Source organism: Lathyrus oleraceus, chromosome 7, assembly GCF_024323335.1.
Source record: "Lathyrus oleraceus cultivar Zhongwan6 chromosome 7, CAAS_Psat_ZW6_1.0, whole genome shotgun sequence".
Classification (NCBI taxonomy): Eukaryota; Viridiplantae; Streptophyta; class Magnoliopsida; order Fabales; family Fabaceae; genus Lathyrus; species Lathyrus oleraceus.
The window spans coordinates 508,172,472-508,191,528 of NC_066585.1; the positions used below are offsets into that span (position 1 = coordinate 508,172,472).

Sequence of the window (19,057 nt, forward strand, 5' to 3'; positions counted from 1 at the left end):
TTCAAACAACAACATATGTAATATCAAAAAACTCCATTGAAACCTTTGAACACAACTAATTTTAATCGAAACTCCAAACCTAGCAAACTTAGCATAACTAATGTAGAATGAATATACACTTTTCTTTGATTAAAATTATATTCCAGTGAATGGTTTTTAACTATCACTAGCTTCTAATCACCAACACATAAATCATTATGGCTAATCTCATCAACAAAAGATATCCATTTTCTTCAAGAATGTAATTTATATCACCTTAAACAAAATCACATGTGCAAACTATGTTCATAAATCTAAGCACATGAATAAATCTAATGTTATTGTATTTTAACATATAACTAATAATGTATTAAGCCCTTCTTAGCATCTTTATGTTGTTGAATGACCAAAACAGATCCATGAATATTAAAATTTGAAGAAGCCAACAAATCACCAATTGTTCCAAGTTCTGGACATTCCTCCTAATCACTCATACCTATTGTTAGTGAGTTATTTCCTCTACCACCTTTTCCAACTACAAACAAAGAGTACATGTTTCCAACATATTTCAAACATTCCAATGTTTGCTTTCCATCCCTCACAAAATTTTCCACATATCTGATTTATCTTAAAGTCACATGTCAATTATAGAAATCGACCATGAACATATTATCAATCTCGTCGTTATCACTCTCTTCCCCTGACAAGGACATTAAAATTTCTTTCCGTTGTAGTGTACTCTATTTTCATTAATCAGTTCATTTTGTGATGAAGCAAACAATGGCAAAATTCTGATAATTATCAAGTTGGTATGAGGGAATTTGGAGATTCTTAGGCTTCAAGCAATAGCCCCACGATCATCTAAACTTCCAAAGAAAAGTGTTGTAACATTTTGCGTGGCTTTTGATTCAATTAGTTTTGAGAAACTGAATGTCTTAGTAAGGCCTCTTTCAATTATCACATCGACGGAGCAAGGAGTGTGCCTGAGAATCTTCTGATTAGTAACTATTATACTTTCTTTTCCACTCTCGAGTTTTCCATCAATGCGCTCTTGTTGGTGAAAAGGGCTAAGAATTATTGTCACTTTAATATCTTCCGCTTCATTGCAAACATCTTAATACATACTTGGAAAATAAGATACCATCTTTTTTTGGTGAATCAAAATCTTTGTATCTAAAGTGAATGAATCTAAGGCATTATTAATGTCCATCACATCATTTCCACTGTAGGCATCTTCGTCACCGCTGAGGCTTCCGTTTTATTTTTCATAGTATAATAAATTGGACTTGATTTTCTTCACGAGCTATAAAAGATGCATTAAATAAGTCATGGAAGGTGATGTTCTTGAGCCATGCATTTCTAGTATTTTGGCAAGTACTGTAGATACTTATCGAAAATCGTATACACAAGCCAAAATTCGAAACTCGTCTTCCATTTGTTGAGGTTCATTGTACTATGGTTGTTCGAAAACATTTTTGCTTCCCCTTTTGCTAGAAAAGCCACAACTACTCCTGATATAACTGTGTTCAATATTATTGATACTATCAACATATTGTAAGCTTCTACGTCGAGATCCTGTAAATGTAAATAAATATTAAATTAGACAACGAGTCTCTTTAGCATCAACACCTCTAAAAAAAGACGAGTTCGTGTATAATGTATGTGTCTTGTGTATGTGCTTTATGCTTTATAATAATGAGCATTAAACTAGACAATAAATCTTTGTAGAATCAACACCTCTAGAAAAAAACATGTTAGTGTCAGTGTCTATGCTTCATAGCAACGAGCATTAAATTAGACAAAGAGTGTGTAACGAGCATTAACTTAGACAAAGATTGTGTACGTATCTATGTTGTGATTTTTAGCAATGAGTTAGTACATTAAATAAAGCAAGAAATATACTCACAACTGCGTGTTTTGCTACAATAGCAATGAACAATAAATCAGCATAACCTCTAGCATTCATTATGAATCCAATAAAAATCCCTTCACTTGTAGGAATATTAAGGTATCAGCAAACCAAAAGTGTGCCACCAAGTTTGCTACCAATGCACAACAAAATCAATATTGTAGTATCTGCTGTTTTATTCAAGCTTCGAAACACTTGTATGAGGTCACATTGTAAACCCATATACCCAAAATAAATAGGAAGAACAAAATTATAAATTGAATAACCAAGTTTATATATCAATGTCCTAGTTGTTTTACCTTCTTTAGGAAACAACAATCCAATTATAAAACAACTAATAATACTATTGTAACCCAAAATTTCTATAACGATTGAACTAGTTAAAAGAACAAAAAGAATGAGTAATAACTCAGGGGCTTTGAGGTATTTTTGGCATCGGTTTATCGAGTTTAACATACGACTAAGTATTTATTAATAAAGAACCATTGGAAATATGGTTTGATTTTTTCCATCAAACCACTACGTCAAAGAACAACAAGCAGCCCATTTTGATTATGAATGCGGAGGACACCGCCATTCGCCTGATATTAGACGTTGTGAAATGTAACTCGATCGATAAATGGATCACCATCGGGGAGCTCGTGTATGATACCATTAACTTGATGACCATGCAAAAATAATAAATATTGACATTCAGATTTATATTTTGATACAAATAAAATGAGACTGATAGACCGAAAATTGCACCAACTAAGGCACCACCACATGCTACCAATGTGGCCAAACGTAGATTGCACAATATGTACTAAAGTTTGTCTTTAAACTGATTAAGAACATGAAATGTATGCGGCAGAAGAAACCCACAACTTTATAGTAATTTATTGAACTTGGTGGGAAGAATGTTTTTCTTATGTATGATATATGTGACATTGACCATAGTATCAACCTAGCCTGTTGAACAATGGAATGCATAATTAATTAGTTAAAATAGTTAAAATCTTTGTAGCACCGACACTTATGAAAAGAGGCGTCTCTATGTCCATGTTTGTGTCAGATACGATACCGACACAACACCGACATTTGTGATTACGTTTAGTTTATTTATTTTTTAAAATTATTACCAGTGTCGATGTCATGTCTATGTCTATAATAGTAAGATTTATATAATGTGGATGCATATGAAATAAAAGGTTATTGATTGATTACCAGAATTTGTGCAATAGATCCTGGTTGACCCAAACTACTAAGGAGGACATTGAAGAAATGTGACACAACAAGAATGCATGAAACTTGCATGCCAATTGAGCTTAGAGAGTTAAAAATATCATTGTCACAAAACATAGTGTGAGTAGCATCCATTTTGTGTTTCTTGTGTTTATCAAAAATCAATAAATTAGAAAAGTTATTGATATGTGATTTTAAGTTCTAACAAAAACAATTTGAAATAAAAGGTGTTCTGGTTCATGTTTGTGATCCTATATTTTTGGTGGGAGACTCTCAACAAAACATATACCCTTTATACTATTTGCTCCTTTACTTTAGCTTAAGCTTGTAAGTTGTCTTTGGAGTACTTTTATTTTGTTGATTAATCACTTAATTTTAATATAAGTAATTGGAGTATTCAAGCCATGCACCAAAATAAAATAAAATTCTCCTAATTTGAGTTTGATCCTTGAAGACTAAATAAGTATAACAATATGTGAAAATATTTATCCAAAAACATGGTATAAATACACATAAGATTTATAGGGGTATATATATAAAGAAAATGAATATTTATTGTATCACGAGGGAGCACTTTATTGCTATAGCAAATAGATTTGTGTCTTAACGCATATATTTCTCCTCCAATCTAACAAGATAACTAATCTTTCTCCTCCACCATTAACGAATGTAAATCACCATCAACTCTAATTTAAGTAGACATAGATTTGCACCCAAAGGTGTCACCTGAATAGCAAAGAACCCCAGAGTTAAAGATCTCTTGCATATTGTAAGACATGTTTGGATTTTCAACAATACCAACAGAGAATTTCATAAACCTAGCAAGATCACTTTCAGGAACTTGGAGTATGTGACGACTTTACTACCTTAACAAAGGATTTACGTTCCTTCTTGTTGAAATGTTTATGCTAAAAATGAGTTTGCCTACTTCCCCCAACCAGAATCCTATTATAGCTATGTACCTTCTCACGACTCCTTTGGAACCTTGGAAGGTTAGCGAAAAGCTTTCTACTACTAAATAAAATATTGTCCAATTTAACTGCCAGAAGGTTGTCATCCTTAACATTAAAGAACCTAACAAAACCGTAATGGTTTCCTCTGATATCACGCTTAGAAGGGATAATAACCTCATAAATATCCCCAAAATACTAAAATAAGAGTTTTTGTTGAAACTTGCTGATACTCAAAGCTGGTTAGAGAGATGGGAGAGTTTCACTCTCATGGCCTATTTCAAAAGTCATACTCTCAATTCAATTCTTTTGAGATTTAATAATTATTTTATTGTAAGAAAATGTGCATATGGTAAAAAAAGATCATGATTGTGATCTTTAATGAAACCGTGAAAAATCTATTTTTCATCATAATTTATTTTAATATATAGGCTAGCTTCACACTCTAATTCAAACAACAACATATGTAATATCAAAATACTCCATAGAAACCTTTGAACACAACTAATTTTAATCAAAACTCCAACCCTAGCAGATTTAGCATAACTAATGTAGAATGAATATACATTTTTCTTTGATTAGAACTTCATTCCAATGAATGGTTTTTAACTATCAATAGCTTCCAATCACCAACACATGAATCATTATGGCTAATCTCATGAACAAAATATCTCCATATTTTTCAACAATGTAATTTATATCACCTTATACAAAATCATATGTGCAAACTATGTTCATAAATATAAGTAAATGAATAAATCTAAATGTTATTATATTTGTACATATAACTAATAATGTATTAAGCCTTTCTTAGCATCTCTATGTTGTTGAATGACCAAAACTGATCCATGAATATCAAAATCTGAAGAAGCCAACACATCACCAACTGTTCCAAGTTCGGGACATTCCTCCCAATCACTCATACCTATTGTTAATGAGTTATTTCTTCTACCACCTTTTCCAACTACAAACAAAGAGTACATGTCTCCAACATCTTTCAAACATTCCAATGTTTGCTTTCCATCCCTCACAAAATTTTCCACATATCTGATTTGTCCTAAAGTCACATGCCGGTTATAGAAATCGACCATGAACGTATTGTCAATCTCGTCGTTCTCACTCTCTTCCCCTGACAAGGACATCAGAATTTCCTTTTCATCGTATTGCACTTCGTTTTTGTTAATCAATTCATTTTTTGATGAAGCGGACAATGGCAAAAATCTGATAATTGTCAAGTTGATATGAGGGCATTTGGAGATTCTTAGGCTCCAAGCAATAGCCTCGCGATCATCTGGACCTCCGAAGAAAAGTGTTGCAACATTTTGTGTGGCTTCTGACTCAATTAGTTCTGAGAAACCAAATGTCTTAGTAAGGCCTCTTTCAATGATCACACCAACAGAGCAAGGCGCGTGCCTGAGAATCTTCTGATTAGTAACTATTATACTTTCTTTTCCACTCTCGAGTTTTCCATCAATACGCTCGTGTTTATGAAAAGGGATAAGAATTATTGTCGCTTTAAGATCTTCTGCTTCATTGCAAACATCTTCATACATACTTGGAAAACAAGATACCGTCTTTTTTTGGTGAATCAAAATCTTTGTATCTAAAGTGAATGCATCTAAGGCATTATTAATGTCCACCACATCATTTCCACCATAGGAATCTTCGTCATCGCTAAGGCTTCCATTTTCTTTTTCATGGTATAACAAATTGGACTTGATTTTCTTCACGAGCTCTATAAGATGCATTAAATAAGTCGTGGAAGGCGATGTTCTTGAGCCATGCATTGCTAGTATTGTGGCAAGTACTGCAGATACTTGTCGAGGATCGTATACACAAGCCAAAATCCGAAGCTCGTCTTCCACTTGTTGAGGTTCAATTGTAGTATGGTTGTTCGAAAACATTTTCGCTTCCCCTTTTGCTAGAAAAGCCACAACTATTCCTGATATAACTGTGTTCAATATTATCGATACTATCAACATATTGTAAGCTTCTACGTCGAGATCCTGTAAATGTAAATAAATATTAAATTAGACAACGAGTCTCTTTAGCATAACACCTCTAAAAAAAGACGTGTTCATGTATAGTGTATGTGTCTTGTGTATGTGCTTTGTGCTTTATAACAATGAGCATTAAACTAGACAATAAATCTTTGTAGAATCAACACCTCTAGAAAAAAACATGTTAGTGTCAGTGTATGTGCTTCATAGCAACAAGCATTAAATTAGACAAAGAGTGTGTAACGAGCATTAAATTAGACAAAGATTGTGTATGTGTCTGTGTCTGGTGTCTCTGTGTTATGATTTGTAGTAATGAGTTAGTACATTAAATGAAGCAAGAATTATACTCACAATTGAATGTTTTGCTATAGAAGCAATGAACAACAAATCAGCATAACCTCTAGTATTCATTATGAAGCCAATAAAAATCCCTTCACTTGTAGGAATATTAAGGTATCGACAAACCAAAAGTGTGCCACCAAGTTTGCTACCAATGCACAACAAAATCAATATTGCAGTATCTGTTGTTTTATTCAAGCTTCGGAACACTTGTATGAGGTCACATTGTAAACCCATATACCCAAAATAAATAGGAAGAACAAAATTGTAAATTGAATAACCAAGTTTATATATCAATGTCCTAGCTGTTTTACCTTCTTTAGGAAACAACAATCCAATTATAAAACAACTAATAATACTATTGTAACCCAAAATTTCTATAACCATTGAACTAGTTAGAAGAACAAAAAGAATGAGTAATAACTCAGCGGCTTTGAGGTATTTTTGGCATCGGTTTCTCGAGTTTAACCATACAGATAAGTATTTGTTAATCAGAATCACGAAAGATATAGTGATAGTACAGAGAAAACCATTGGAAATGTGGTTTGATTTTGTCCAACAAACCACTACGTCAAAGAATAACAAGCAACCCATTTCGGTTATCAATGCGGAGGACACCGCGATTCGCCCGATATTAGACGCTGCAAAACGTAACTCAGCTGATAAACGGATCACCATCGGGGAGCTCGTGTATGATACCATTAACATGATGACCATGCAGAAATAATAAATGTTGAGATTCAGATTTAGGTTTTGATACAAATAAAATGAGACTGATAGACCGAAAATTGCGCCAACTAGGGCACCACCACATGCTATCAAGGTGACCAAACGTAGATTACGCAATGTGTACTGAATGTTTGTCTCTAAACCGAATAAGAACATGAAATGTATGCGGCAGAAGAAGCCCACAACTTCATAGTAATTTATTGAACTTGGTGGGAAGAATGTTTTTCTTATGTACGGTATATGTGACATTGGCCCTAGTATCAACCCAGCCTGTTGAACAATGAAATGCACAATTTTAATCAGTTAAAAGCTTTGTACTACCGACACTTATGAAAAGAGGCATCTTCGTGTCCATGTTTGTGTCAGATACGATACCGACACAACACCGACACTTGTAATTATGTTTAATTTATTTATTTTTTAAAATTATTACCAGTGTCGGTGTTGTGTCTATGTCTATGATAATAATATTTTTATAATGTGGATGCATGTGAAATAAAAAGTTGTTGATTGATTACCAGAATTTGTGCAATAGGTCCTGGTTGGCCCAAACTTCTAAGCAGCACATTGAAGAAATGTGACACAACAAGAATGCATGAAAGTTGCATGCCAATTGAGCTTAGAGGGTTAACAATATCATTTTCACAAAACATTGTGTGAGTGGCATCCATGTTGTGTTTCTTGTATTTGTCAAAAATCAATCAATTAGAAAATTTATTGATATGTGATTTTAAGTTCTAACAAAAACAATTTGAAATCAAGGGTGTTCTGGTTCATGTTTGTGATCCTATATTTTTGGTGGAAGACTCTCAACAAAACATATACCCTTTATATTATTTTCTCCGTTACTTTAGCTTAAGCTTGCAATTAATTGTTGTCTTTGGAGTACTTTTATTATGTTGATTAATTACTTAATTTTAATAGAAGTAATTGGGGGTATTCAAGCCATGCACCAAAATAAAATAAAATTCTTCTAATTTGAGCTTGATCCTTAAAGACAAAATAAGTATAATAATATGGGAAAATATTTATTCATAAACATGGTACAAATACACATAAGATTTAGAGGGGTATATATATATACTGACGATGTAAAATGATTTTACACTGTCAGTTAATCATAGTCGTTGAATGTTGAAACAAGTTTGACTTTTATTTTAAAAATCTATAAAGTAATACAAACGGGTGATGGTGATGAATCGATTGTGTAAAACATTTTACACTGACAGTGTATAGTAATTAATCTCATATATATATATATATATATATATATATATATATATATATATATATATATATATATATATATATATATATATATATATATATATATATATATATATATATATATATATATATATATATATAATGAAAATGAATATTTATTGTATCAACTAACAATGTGATTTTGAGATGCATCTAAAACTGAAACTAGGATTAGTGATTTTGCATTATACAAAGATAATAGTCAAATAAAAATATTTTAAATATTTTTCAATAATATATGACCGATGTTATAGATGTTAGTTGGTATCGAAGACTTTGTTTATGAGAGGGAAGGAAAATATAAGATTTTTTAGGGACATTACTAAAAAAAATAGAGAAGTTCGCCGTTACAAAATATATATTTTATAATATTTTATTATTTTGGTTTTTAAATCAATAGAATAATAACTCTTATTTAGAGGTATTAATTTTTAATTTACTTAATAAAATATTTTCATCTCGTTACAATATATAATCGTGATGATAAGTTAAAGATTATTAGTTTCGATTATATGCACCAGCAATTTTTCATTTTTTTGTATGATAAAAAAGACGTCTTCCTTAATTTTTTATATTTAAAAAAAATATTTTTTTATCACCGTCAATTCAACCATCCATAGTGAAATGTGGCGTTCATTTTTTTAGTCTCAATGAGTTTTAGTTTTCACAAACTCAGAGAGAATTTAGTCTTCACAAATCACAAAGAATTTAGTTTTCACAATAACATAATTTATATTTTTAGAGACGCCATTTTTTAATTCTCATGTACGCTTTGTGACAATATCTTCATTCATTTTTTCTATATCTTGAAAATTTTAGCATTAAAGATTAATGTTAAGATTCAAACATATTGTTTACTTGATAAAGTGAATTTTAACATTAATCTTTAAATAAAGTTGTTCAATATATTGTATTAATCTTTAAAGAATGGAATATGCAAGTTGAAAGTGAGATGAGTTAGATTTAATAAAGAGTTGAATGGCGTATTTGTTATGTTTTATAGAAAAATCCCTAAATAATTTCACCCCGGTTGCTCTTGGAAACTATGGTAATATGTATAATATAAAACTACAATAACTTTTTTATAATTGTGGTGTAAAGTGTTTCTCGAAAATTAAAACATAACATGTTTTAGTTTATTTCCTTCATAACACAAGTGTCCTAGCGAAAGAACAAAAGAAAGTGATAACAAAGACCAATCAAACTCCATCATTTCAGGTTCGGATCAAGGAGTGGAAAGACAAAACTTCAAGAATCGTACATAAAATTCATTTCTCTGTCTCTTCATCTTCTTCTCAATTGTGATACGTTATCTATTTCATCAACATTCATGTTAAGTTTTAGTTTTTTACTATTTGTTGAGATAGTTATAGGTTTTGTTATTGTTTAATGTTGTATGTTGTTGTGATTGAGTGAGATTGAGATTTGTTTATGAGTTGTTGAGATTATTATATATTGTTGTAATAGTTGTTTCATTCTTATTTGTGTTGTTGCGTTGAGATTATTATAATGTTGTTGACAATGTTGTTGTTGTATTGTTGTATTATGGTATATATTATTGTTGTAGTTGTTGAAATTTTATTTAATAATTTGTTGTATTAAGAATGTTGGTGTTGTATTGTTGTATTATTGTATTGTTAAATGATTTTATAAGCTTTTGATATAAATTTCAGAATGTAATATGGATTATAGTTGAGTGAAAGTTGATAAATTAGGTCTGGTGTATGATAAAGGAGTTCTTGAATTCCTTGAATACGTGAAAAAAAATCTTCCTGACAATAATGAAATCTTTTATTATCCTTGTGTTATATGCGAGAATATTAAAAAGTTTTTAAAGAAAGAAAAATTTCATCACCTTTGTTATGATATAATTTTTCAAAATTATACAATATGAACGTGGCATGGTGAAGTAGAAAAAATAAACGGTGATGTCACAAAGATATAAAGTTGATGTAGATATGGATGATCGGCTAGAAGATATGATTCGTGATATTGAAGAATCTTATTTTAGTAAAGTCCATATTTATGATATTTTATGTAATGACAAGGATGCACCGTTATATAAAGGGTGCACAAATCGTACACGATTATTTGTGGTGTTAAAATTGTTTAATCTGCAGACAAAAGTGGATGGACGGATAAAAGTTTCACAAAATTGTTTGATTTGCTAAAATAAATGCTACCGGTAGATACCAATTTGTCAGACCGTAGTTATGAGGCCAAGAAGGTAGTATCCAATATGTATGGAGTAAATCAAAATACATGCATTTTGTAATGGTTGCATATTATACAGGAAATAGTATGAAAAATTGAATCATTTCCCAAAATGTATTGAGTTGTGTAACACCCTAAACCCCGCACATAACTTTAATGCATAATTTGATCGAAAATACGACTACAAGGGTGTCACGCATGTAACGCCCCAAACTGCTTTCAGGATTACTGACTGACCCCACAAACCAACACGAGTCTTTTCAACATGCTTTATCCTCACTCACACGCTTTCTGGAAAACTTCCCAGAAGGTCACCCATCCACATAATACTACAAGTCAAACACGCTTAACTATGGAGTTCTTATCTGTTAGGATACCGAAAAGAAGATGCATCTTGTTGGTATAAGTAGTACTAATTAATCCTTATAAGCATTCCTTCAACCATGCAGTCCCATACCTGAACAACCTTAGGATCCCTCTCATTCTGATGTGAATTCGGGTTTTCCCTAGAAGCTGCTAGGAGTGTCTCATTGTCATGCCTCGTACACCGATAACCATTCCCTCTCCCTCGGGTATTACATGTAACCATTTTCTTCCCTCTTCGACCTCAGGTGTTACATGCCCACTAGCTTCTGCTTGGTTCATCCCCGAACCACATTGTACTAGGAGAGGCCTGTCTCTGATACCAACTGTAACACCTCAAACTACTTTCAGAATTATCGACTGACCCCACAAACCAACACGAGTCTTTTCAGCATACTTTGTCCTCACTTATACGCTTTCCGAAAAACTTCCCAGAAGGCCACCTATCCAAATACTACTCCAAGTCAAGCACACTTAACTATGGAGTTCTTATCTGTTAGGTTTCCTAAAACAAAATGCATCTTCTTTTCGGTATCCTAACAGATAAGAACTCCATAGTTAAACGTGCTTGACTTAGAGTAGTATTTGGATGGGTGACCTTCTGGGAAGTTTCCAGGAAAGCATGTGAGTGAGGACAAAACCTGCTGAAAAGACCTGTGTTGGTTAGTGAGGTCAGTCGATAATCCTAAAAGTAGTATGAGGAGTTGTAACGCACACCAAAATTTAGTCATGCTCCATAACACGGGTTACAAAACTTATCACACAACACCTGCCATTGCTTGCTCACGTTCACTTGGGGTATCATTGTAGCAGAATCAATCAAAATAATTTACAATTGCAATTCAAGGTATTAAATCTCATAATGCAATAACAATTATCGTGATGTTCACATCATCACCATTTAAACCTCATTGAAACACAATGACAAACTCACTAAGACAAAAGAAATTAAAACAAAACGTCCCCAACCTGATGTTACATTGACCAGAGCAAGACCCTACTAAAAGAAACGACAACTACAGAAAGCCACTCCAAGAGATACCTTCAACTTACTGTAGCAAACTAGTCCTGAGTATCTGTATGATGCCTGTCGCTACGCGAAAAATACAGAGTCGCCATCAGTTTTTATTTATTCCAAAGAAAAGGGAAAATATCGATAAAACCTCAAAAGAATGGTCATCACAACCACGAACAGGTTCGAAAGTCGGTTATGCAAGGGGAATGTATTAGCACCCCTCACATCCATCGTACTATATAGGAAACATCTAGGATATCTATGCTTGAATGAGTATCGTTATCTTAATGCTTACTTGCTAAAGGTTTATGGAGTAAAAATGGATATTTTATTAATGTGCTCGCCAAGGATTTGGGTCCTCGTGCCTACGTATGCCCACTTGTCGAAGTGAGTAATTAGAGCCTCGTAGTTCATGGTACAAAATATTTGTTTGTTTTGTTGATTTAATACCTTGAAAAGGGTTTTCAAAGTGATTCCCTAAGGCTCAAACAAAAGGTTTGATGAGTTAATATTGATTTTATGTTTTGAAGAGAGATTGTTCTTGACTTCGGATTGCACTAAAGACTATGAGTATAGGTGAATATCTCGAACTACCAAGCCAAGTGTCTTGTGTTCAAAATACTCATAATGAATGCCGGAAAGCTCCATTCTCATCCCTTATCTACCACTTAAGGCTCGTGACATACAACCCTAATCGTATTTTATTATGTTTTAAATTTTGTTTGAAAAAATACCGCTTAACGTTGGATCAAGGGTTTATTATTGATATTTTATGAAGTGGTGAGAGGTTGAGGAAGAGATGGAAAAGAAGGGATGGAGTGGATGAGATACTTAACGTTGAATCAAGCACTCGTGTTGCTTTGTGTGATTTTATTTGGAAAACATTTGACGTTGGATAAAGTATGCTTTTTGTCTTTTGAAAAGTTTTGTTTTATCGCTTATTTTTATCTTTTTAGTTAGCATGCATGATGCAATACTAAAAGAAATAAACATAGAGTGTTACATGTTTATGGTATGGGGGGATGGATCCACACAATACAAATGGAAATGGAAAGAAAATACAAGTTACAAACTATGTACCATGTCTAAAACATACAAGTGGCATGACGTTTCAAACAATACAAGACTATTGGATGAGAATGAATTGGTTAGATGCAAGGCTAGTTAGAAGTATGCTTGAATCTCAATGTCACATGTAGAAACACAAAACAACAAATGGGGTTAGCATGATATCAAGTCAAATGAGAATGATGCAACAAACGTAAGCACATTCAGTGGTTTAAATCAATTCAAGTGGCAATGGATTAATCAATGAAAAGTAATCAAAGATCTATCATGTGATAATGGCAAATGAAATTAGACATACAAAGCATTCATCACCTAAATTGAAATGAGATTTTCAATTTATCAATATGATCACAAACCAAATGAATTGATTAAATGGACAATTAAAAATAAATATTAACTCTAAAGATTAAAATCTAACTAAACATGAATTAGGATCAAAATTAATCAAATGGGAAATTAACAATCTACATCAAGAATGTAATCTAATCCACATGGACATGAGCAATCATCATACAATAGTAAAATTGAATGAAAATTAACCTAATGTCTAATCATGGTAAAGTCACCCGTTAACCATATTAATCACAACAAAATCCACCAAAAGAAATATCAAAACCTAATGTCTAAATTCTAATCATGGCAAGGTTAATGATTTATGAATTAATTCAGGAATTTCAAAAAACTAAATCTAATCTAAATTTTTTAATTAGACCTAATTTCTAACTAATCGCCTAATTAAATCTAATTATGGATTAAACTAAAATCAACAAAAATTCCTAATATCCAAAATCTAAAATCAAGAAATTTACCTTTTTTCTAAAATCAAGATTAATCAGATGAAAATAAACAAAATTAAAATACATTAAAAACCCTAATCATGGATTAAGAGAGAATTAAGAAAAAGGTTAATATGAACATGGGTCTGGGGTGCATAAACATTGAGGGGTGTTTGAAGCCATGGTTTGCTTGGGACATGAAGCTCTTGGGACGTATGAAAGCCCAATTCTCTCATCTTTCCAACCCGGGTTCAATACCAACATGAACCTTCAGAACTTGCTAAGGATATTCATGGATCTAAACACACGACCTTCAGCGAATCCTCACGTACGAACGACATACCAGATTCTGCGCAAGCTCCGGGTAATCGCTCCCCTTTGTTTATGCGCTTCCGTTTTCCTTCGCTTCTTACCTTTTCTCTTCTTTTTTAGTTTTTCTTGTTCTTCTTCTCTGAGTGTTATCGTTGAAAGGTGGAGGGTTAAAGGTTGTGTTTCGGCTGAAGAGTGAAGCTGATGGTGAGTGAGGGTGTTCTTGAATTTTCGTTTTTTGCAGGTTTCTGAAATTGGTTAAGGGAGTGGTTGTAGTTGGTTAGGAATTGTTGAACATTCGAAGTTCTAGACGTTCGAGTGTGAAGAAGTTGAAGTTATGAAGGTTGAGGGTGAGTGATGAAGATGAAGATCATTCTCAGTGGTTGTGGAGGGTGTTGCAGAGTGAAGTTTTTGGGTTCTATTATGATGAAGTTCGGGTGGTGGAGGAAGTTGGGGGGAATTTTTTGAATTAGAAGGGGTTTGTTGAATGAAGAGGAGGTTCATAATTGAAGTTCCCAATGGTTCATTCTGTTCTGACAGTTTTGTTAGGAGGGAATTGTGAGGTAGTTGCGAATTCTGTTAGGGTAGTTCTGGATTAGTTATTTTGCAGATCCCTAGGCTAAGTTAGTTAGGTTTTTCTGAGTTAAATTTTGTGAATGTTAGGTTTTGTCCAGTAATGTGGTTTAGTGAATGGTTAAGTTCAGATTGTGTTGGCTGAATTTGACCCTGATGCATTGTAGGTGTTTCATGGTTTTTTTCCTTTGTGTTTTATAGTGTAGAATGTGTATTATGACTTTGTAATGCAGGTTTGTTGGTAATGAAGTGGTAGGTCTTGGTTTATGGTTAAAAATTGGCCAATGTTTGGATGGTTTCTGCAGCATGACCTCATGGTCCATTGGCTTGTGTACAAGTATGAATCAGGTCATGACTTGTGATTGCATTTCATGTCTTGCCTTGTTTTGCTAAGTTCTGCATTTTGGCATGGTTTGCATAAGTTCGATTCTGGTTTAGGTTTGCATTGCAGCTAGGTCACATGCATTGTTGTAGCATATATTTGATTCTGGTCTGATTTTGAATTTAATGCAGGCGGGGCTTCCCTTATTATCTACCTATGGCATGGTTTGGCAGCACATGGTCGTGCACACATGAGGTGAATTATGTACAAGGCCTGCAAAGATGAAAGACATCAAGTTTGAAATTTGAAATATCCATAACAAATGGAAAATATCAAGTAGGAATTTGGGAGGTTATGAATAGGATTTAGGACTTTGGGTTGTAAAATGATTAAGTTGACTTTGGTCAAAGTTGAGCAAAAAGTCAAATATTGACCAAAGTCAACATTTGGTCAAAGTTCATTTTTTGTAATTTTTTCTCATGGAATGGACAATATAATGGATTGTAAATGGTTATTTGAATGAATTTGAAAGGTTTTGAAATTGAATCTTGTCCATGAATATGCTTGGATTTGGATTGAAATGGAATAAATGAACATGACTTGTAATTTGAATGGAATATGACTTGTAAATGGATTGAAACTTGACATGAATGGCCTTGGAAATGTATGACTTAACATGAATTGAATTAATTATGATTATGACTTGCAAATGGATTGTAATGGATTGAAATGAACTAAGTGATAAACTTGATGGATGACTAATCATGAATCAATGGACATGACCATAACTTGGATGAACAATGCCAAGCATGAAACAAAGACCTTAGCAAGGCCCAAGATGTACAACGAACTAGGTGTGGCGGTAAATTCATGACCATCAATCTATGGATAAACTTGACGTCAATAAAACCAAAGTCGTCACCGCGCTTTTATTGTTTCCAAAGGAAAAGGGAAAAGTACGACCAAAACCCAAAGATAAGAAGTTTTCAAATAAAAACTAATAAAATGCCAGAGATTACAGGTAAGGAGCCCTTTTTTATGTGTGTATGTGTTTTGATATAAAAGATGTTTGAAGAAATATAGTGTGAGGATGAGAAAAGAATTCATTGATTATATTTTTGTGTTTGACAAGACCTTCAGACTCGTGCCTACGTAACAACATAAAAATGAGAGATCAAAACCTCGTAGTTCGTGGTAACAATTTTAAAATAGGTGAATTGCTTTTAATAAAAAAATTAAGTGAAAAGAAGTACAAAGGGGCCCAAAAGTTTGAATGGGTGTTAGTTCTTTTTGTATTTTGAAACTTTAAGTCAATATGATTAGATTTATTTACAAATTTGATTTAAGAAAAAGTTTGAAACTTCATTGGCACAAGGCCAAAGTTTCTATTTTGAAATAAAGTCTAAGTTTGAAATCACAAGCAAAGAAAGTTTTTGAAAAGGGGGAGAGATTTTGAAATTTAAGAAGTGGGAGGACATGAAGAGGCTAACCTAAGCATAAAATTAAAAGTTAAGAGTTGAAAAGATCTGACCAATGGGATGCAATCCAACAGACAAGAATGTCATATAGAAAACCCACTTTTCCTTTGGACTTTGAATCAAGCAATTATCAACAAGCAATTAGCAATATCAGACATCATAAAGATCAAGGCATCAAATAAAGATGGCCATATCCAAGCAAGCAAATCGCATACCTAGTAGTCTTCCTTGTCTTTTCATGTATCAGATGACATACTCCTTGATTAACTCAGAATAAGGCATTAGACATGAGATCAAAATAATAGTTTGTATCAAGACCATGTAGCAGACGAGTTCAAGTGAATCCCAATACTTGCATCAGATGAAGGCTCATTTCACAATAACTTGTTCTTAAAATGTTGGTGTTGGCCAAGTCCTTTTGCATATGGAATGTTGCCTAATTCTAAGTCCAAAAGTTCAAATCAAGCTCAACAGTCCACTCAAACAATTTTTTTAGGGTTTTTGTTATTTATTAAGTATTTTAAGGTCCTAAGACCACAAACACAATCAAAGTGCATAAACAATATATACAATCACAATATATGGCTCAAATGAGCAAAGTGAAAATGACATAAACATAAACAAGTTAAATAAAATGTAAATGACAATGAATGATAAATGACTAGAAATTAAATTGCATAAAGTAAATTACTTGAAAGTAAAGCAATATTAATAAGAGTTAGTCAAATGTTAGTCAAGGTTAATTGAATGTTAGTGATGTTTTGCTTTTTAATTGATTAAGTCATTCTTTGGAGAACACTCAACCATCTATTTACAAGCATGGATCATTGAACCAAGACATCTTCCATAGGAAGGAAAAAATGTCAAGTTTCCACATAATATCATGAAAGATGGGAGACTTACAATCTCACTTACTAGAATGCTATGCCTTTAAGGTCGAATTTAACTCTATGTTAAGCAACCGTAATTGAACTTATGTAGAAGTCACAACTATCTAAGGTCGTGCAATAAAAATTGAGGTGTTAATGCATGTTAGAGATTTGGTATAATGAACCAAAATCCTAAAACATACCACACACTAAAATAAAAGATACAAAAAGGATGGACCTATCTCATCCATACTTGTATTGGTTCATCTGACACAAGGTCATTGATGAACCAATTAGCCTTAGGATATTGAGACTTCATTGGTCAATAAAAGGGATGGGAAAGAATAGGGATGAAGATGAAGGGGGAGGGGAAGTGACAGAAAAAAAAATTGGTCATGGAAGGAATTTTACCAAATTAAAATCATTCATTCATTTTGGGAGATGAAATGTACATTTCATCAATCCCCTAAATCCAATGATTTTAATCCAACAAAAGTCAAATCAACCTTGACTAAGACCCAAACAAATAGTCAAACATCACAAGACCATAAAAATGGCTCAACACAACTTTTACACAATTAATCAATTAAAAATGCATTAAAATTCAATTTAATTTGGTCAAAACCTAAAATCTCTTCAAAACACCAAATAAATGGCTAAGAGATTTATCCTAGGTCAAACAAGGTCAAAGGACCTTAGAGAAAAAATTTCAATTTTTTTAAAAAGTCACAAGTATTTTTAAACAATTAAAAATATGCATAAAAACATTTAATTCATGAAAAATATCAAAATTAATCCAAAAAATAATTTTAATTCATAAAACGAAAGAGAAAAATATTTGAAGATTTTTTATGAAAGTCTCATATTTTTTGGATTAAAAATGAAATTATTATAAATTAATCAAAATAAAGCAATTAAATGAAAAATCAAAAAATACAAAAAACAAGGGCCATCAGATCTCCCTCATTAATTGAGGTGGCAGATCTGATGGCCATGCGCGCGCTATCCATGGTGGACTTGAGTCAAAGCGCCATACGCGTGGTAATCGCAACCAAGGGCCAAGATTAGAATGCTGGACCAAGATCGGATGGTTGGAACCTTGCGAACACACCACCGGAGCCCTAACTCCGATCATCTTCTCCGGTGAGGACCACTGGACTGGTCTAACCTAAACTTCATGAAAAATGGAAAACAATGATACTATTTTGAAGAGAAATGCTTAGGATTATGAATCTGGCCTCAATTTTCTCTAATTCCAAGTATATAAAAAGATATAGGGATTTGAATTTTGAGGATCAAGAACCGAATTGCTTTAATTTGACCTCAAAGCAACTCAATCTTCTTGCCTACATTGGTAGGACTTCAGCCAACCAAAAATCATAAAGAATAGTGAAGAATTGAGAGAGAGTCGAAGAGATGAAGTTTCTGAATTTTCACCTTCGAGTAGCTTCAAATCTGCTTGATCTTGATCTGTATTTGCTTGATTCTTCCTCCTCTTTCTTGCAGTGATCAATTGAGATGGAAAGGGAAATGAATTCTTGGAGTTTGAATTTCAAAATAGAAGGTGAAATTCAAACTCGATTTCAATGAAATCCTCAAGAAATTCTATGGAGTGAGGGGTCTGAGTTGTCTTAGAAAAGCTTGGGCAAGGTGTTAATGCATTTATGAGCTCAG

The 19,057-nt window shown here is 32.8% G+C and overlaps 1 protein-coding gene, 1 long non-coding RNA gene and 1 pseudogene across 2 annotated transcripts; 1 reads left to right on the top strand and 2 right to left on the bottom strand.

The window, feature by feature from the left end:
* Nucleotides 1-338: 338 nt before the first annotated feature.
* On the bottom strand, nucleotides 339-3,247 carry LOC127104644 (cation/H(+) antiporter 1-like; annotated as a pseudogene).
* Nucleotides 3,248-4,850: 1,603 nt separating this feature from the next.
* LOC127104645 (cation/H(+) antiporter 2) lies at nucleotides 4,851-7,801 on the bottom strand. Its single transcript, XM_051041821.1, has 3 exons — nucleotides 7,649-7,801; nucleotides 6,414-7,400; nucleotides 4,851-6,068 (listed from the first exon to the last, which is right to left on the bottom strand). Exons 1-3 carry the CDS (start codon nucleotides 7,799-7,801, stop codon nucleotides 4,851-4,853), a joined length of 2,358 nt encoding a protein of 785 aa, XP_050897778.1.
* Nucleotides 7,802-14,001: 6,200 nt separating this feature from the next.
* Nucleotides 14,002-15,582, top strand: LOC127108112 (uncharacterized). Its single transcript, XR_007795958.1, has 2 exons — nucleotides 14,002-15,062; nucleotides 15,228-15,582. It is a non-coding gene; the product is annotated as an uncharacterized LOC127108112 (long non-coding RNA).
* The last annotated feature ends 3,475 nt before the right edge of the window (nucleotides 15,583-19,057 follow it).

Bases quoted from the DNA above. Each gene is read 5' to 3' on its own strand.
- LOC127104645 (XM_051041821.1), bottom strand. From the start codon at position 7,801: ATGGATGCCACTCACACAATGTTTTGTGAAAATGATATTGTTAACCCT. The intron at 7,401-7,648 runs GTAATCAATCAA...ATTGTTCAACAG, and splicing joins GACCTATTGCACAAATTCTG to GCTGGGTTGATACTAGGGCC. The intron at 6,069-6,413 runs GTGAGTATAATT...TTACATTTACAG, and splicing joins CTATAGCAAAACATTCAATT to GATCTCGACGTAGAAGCTTA.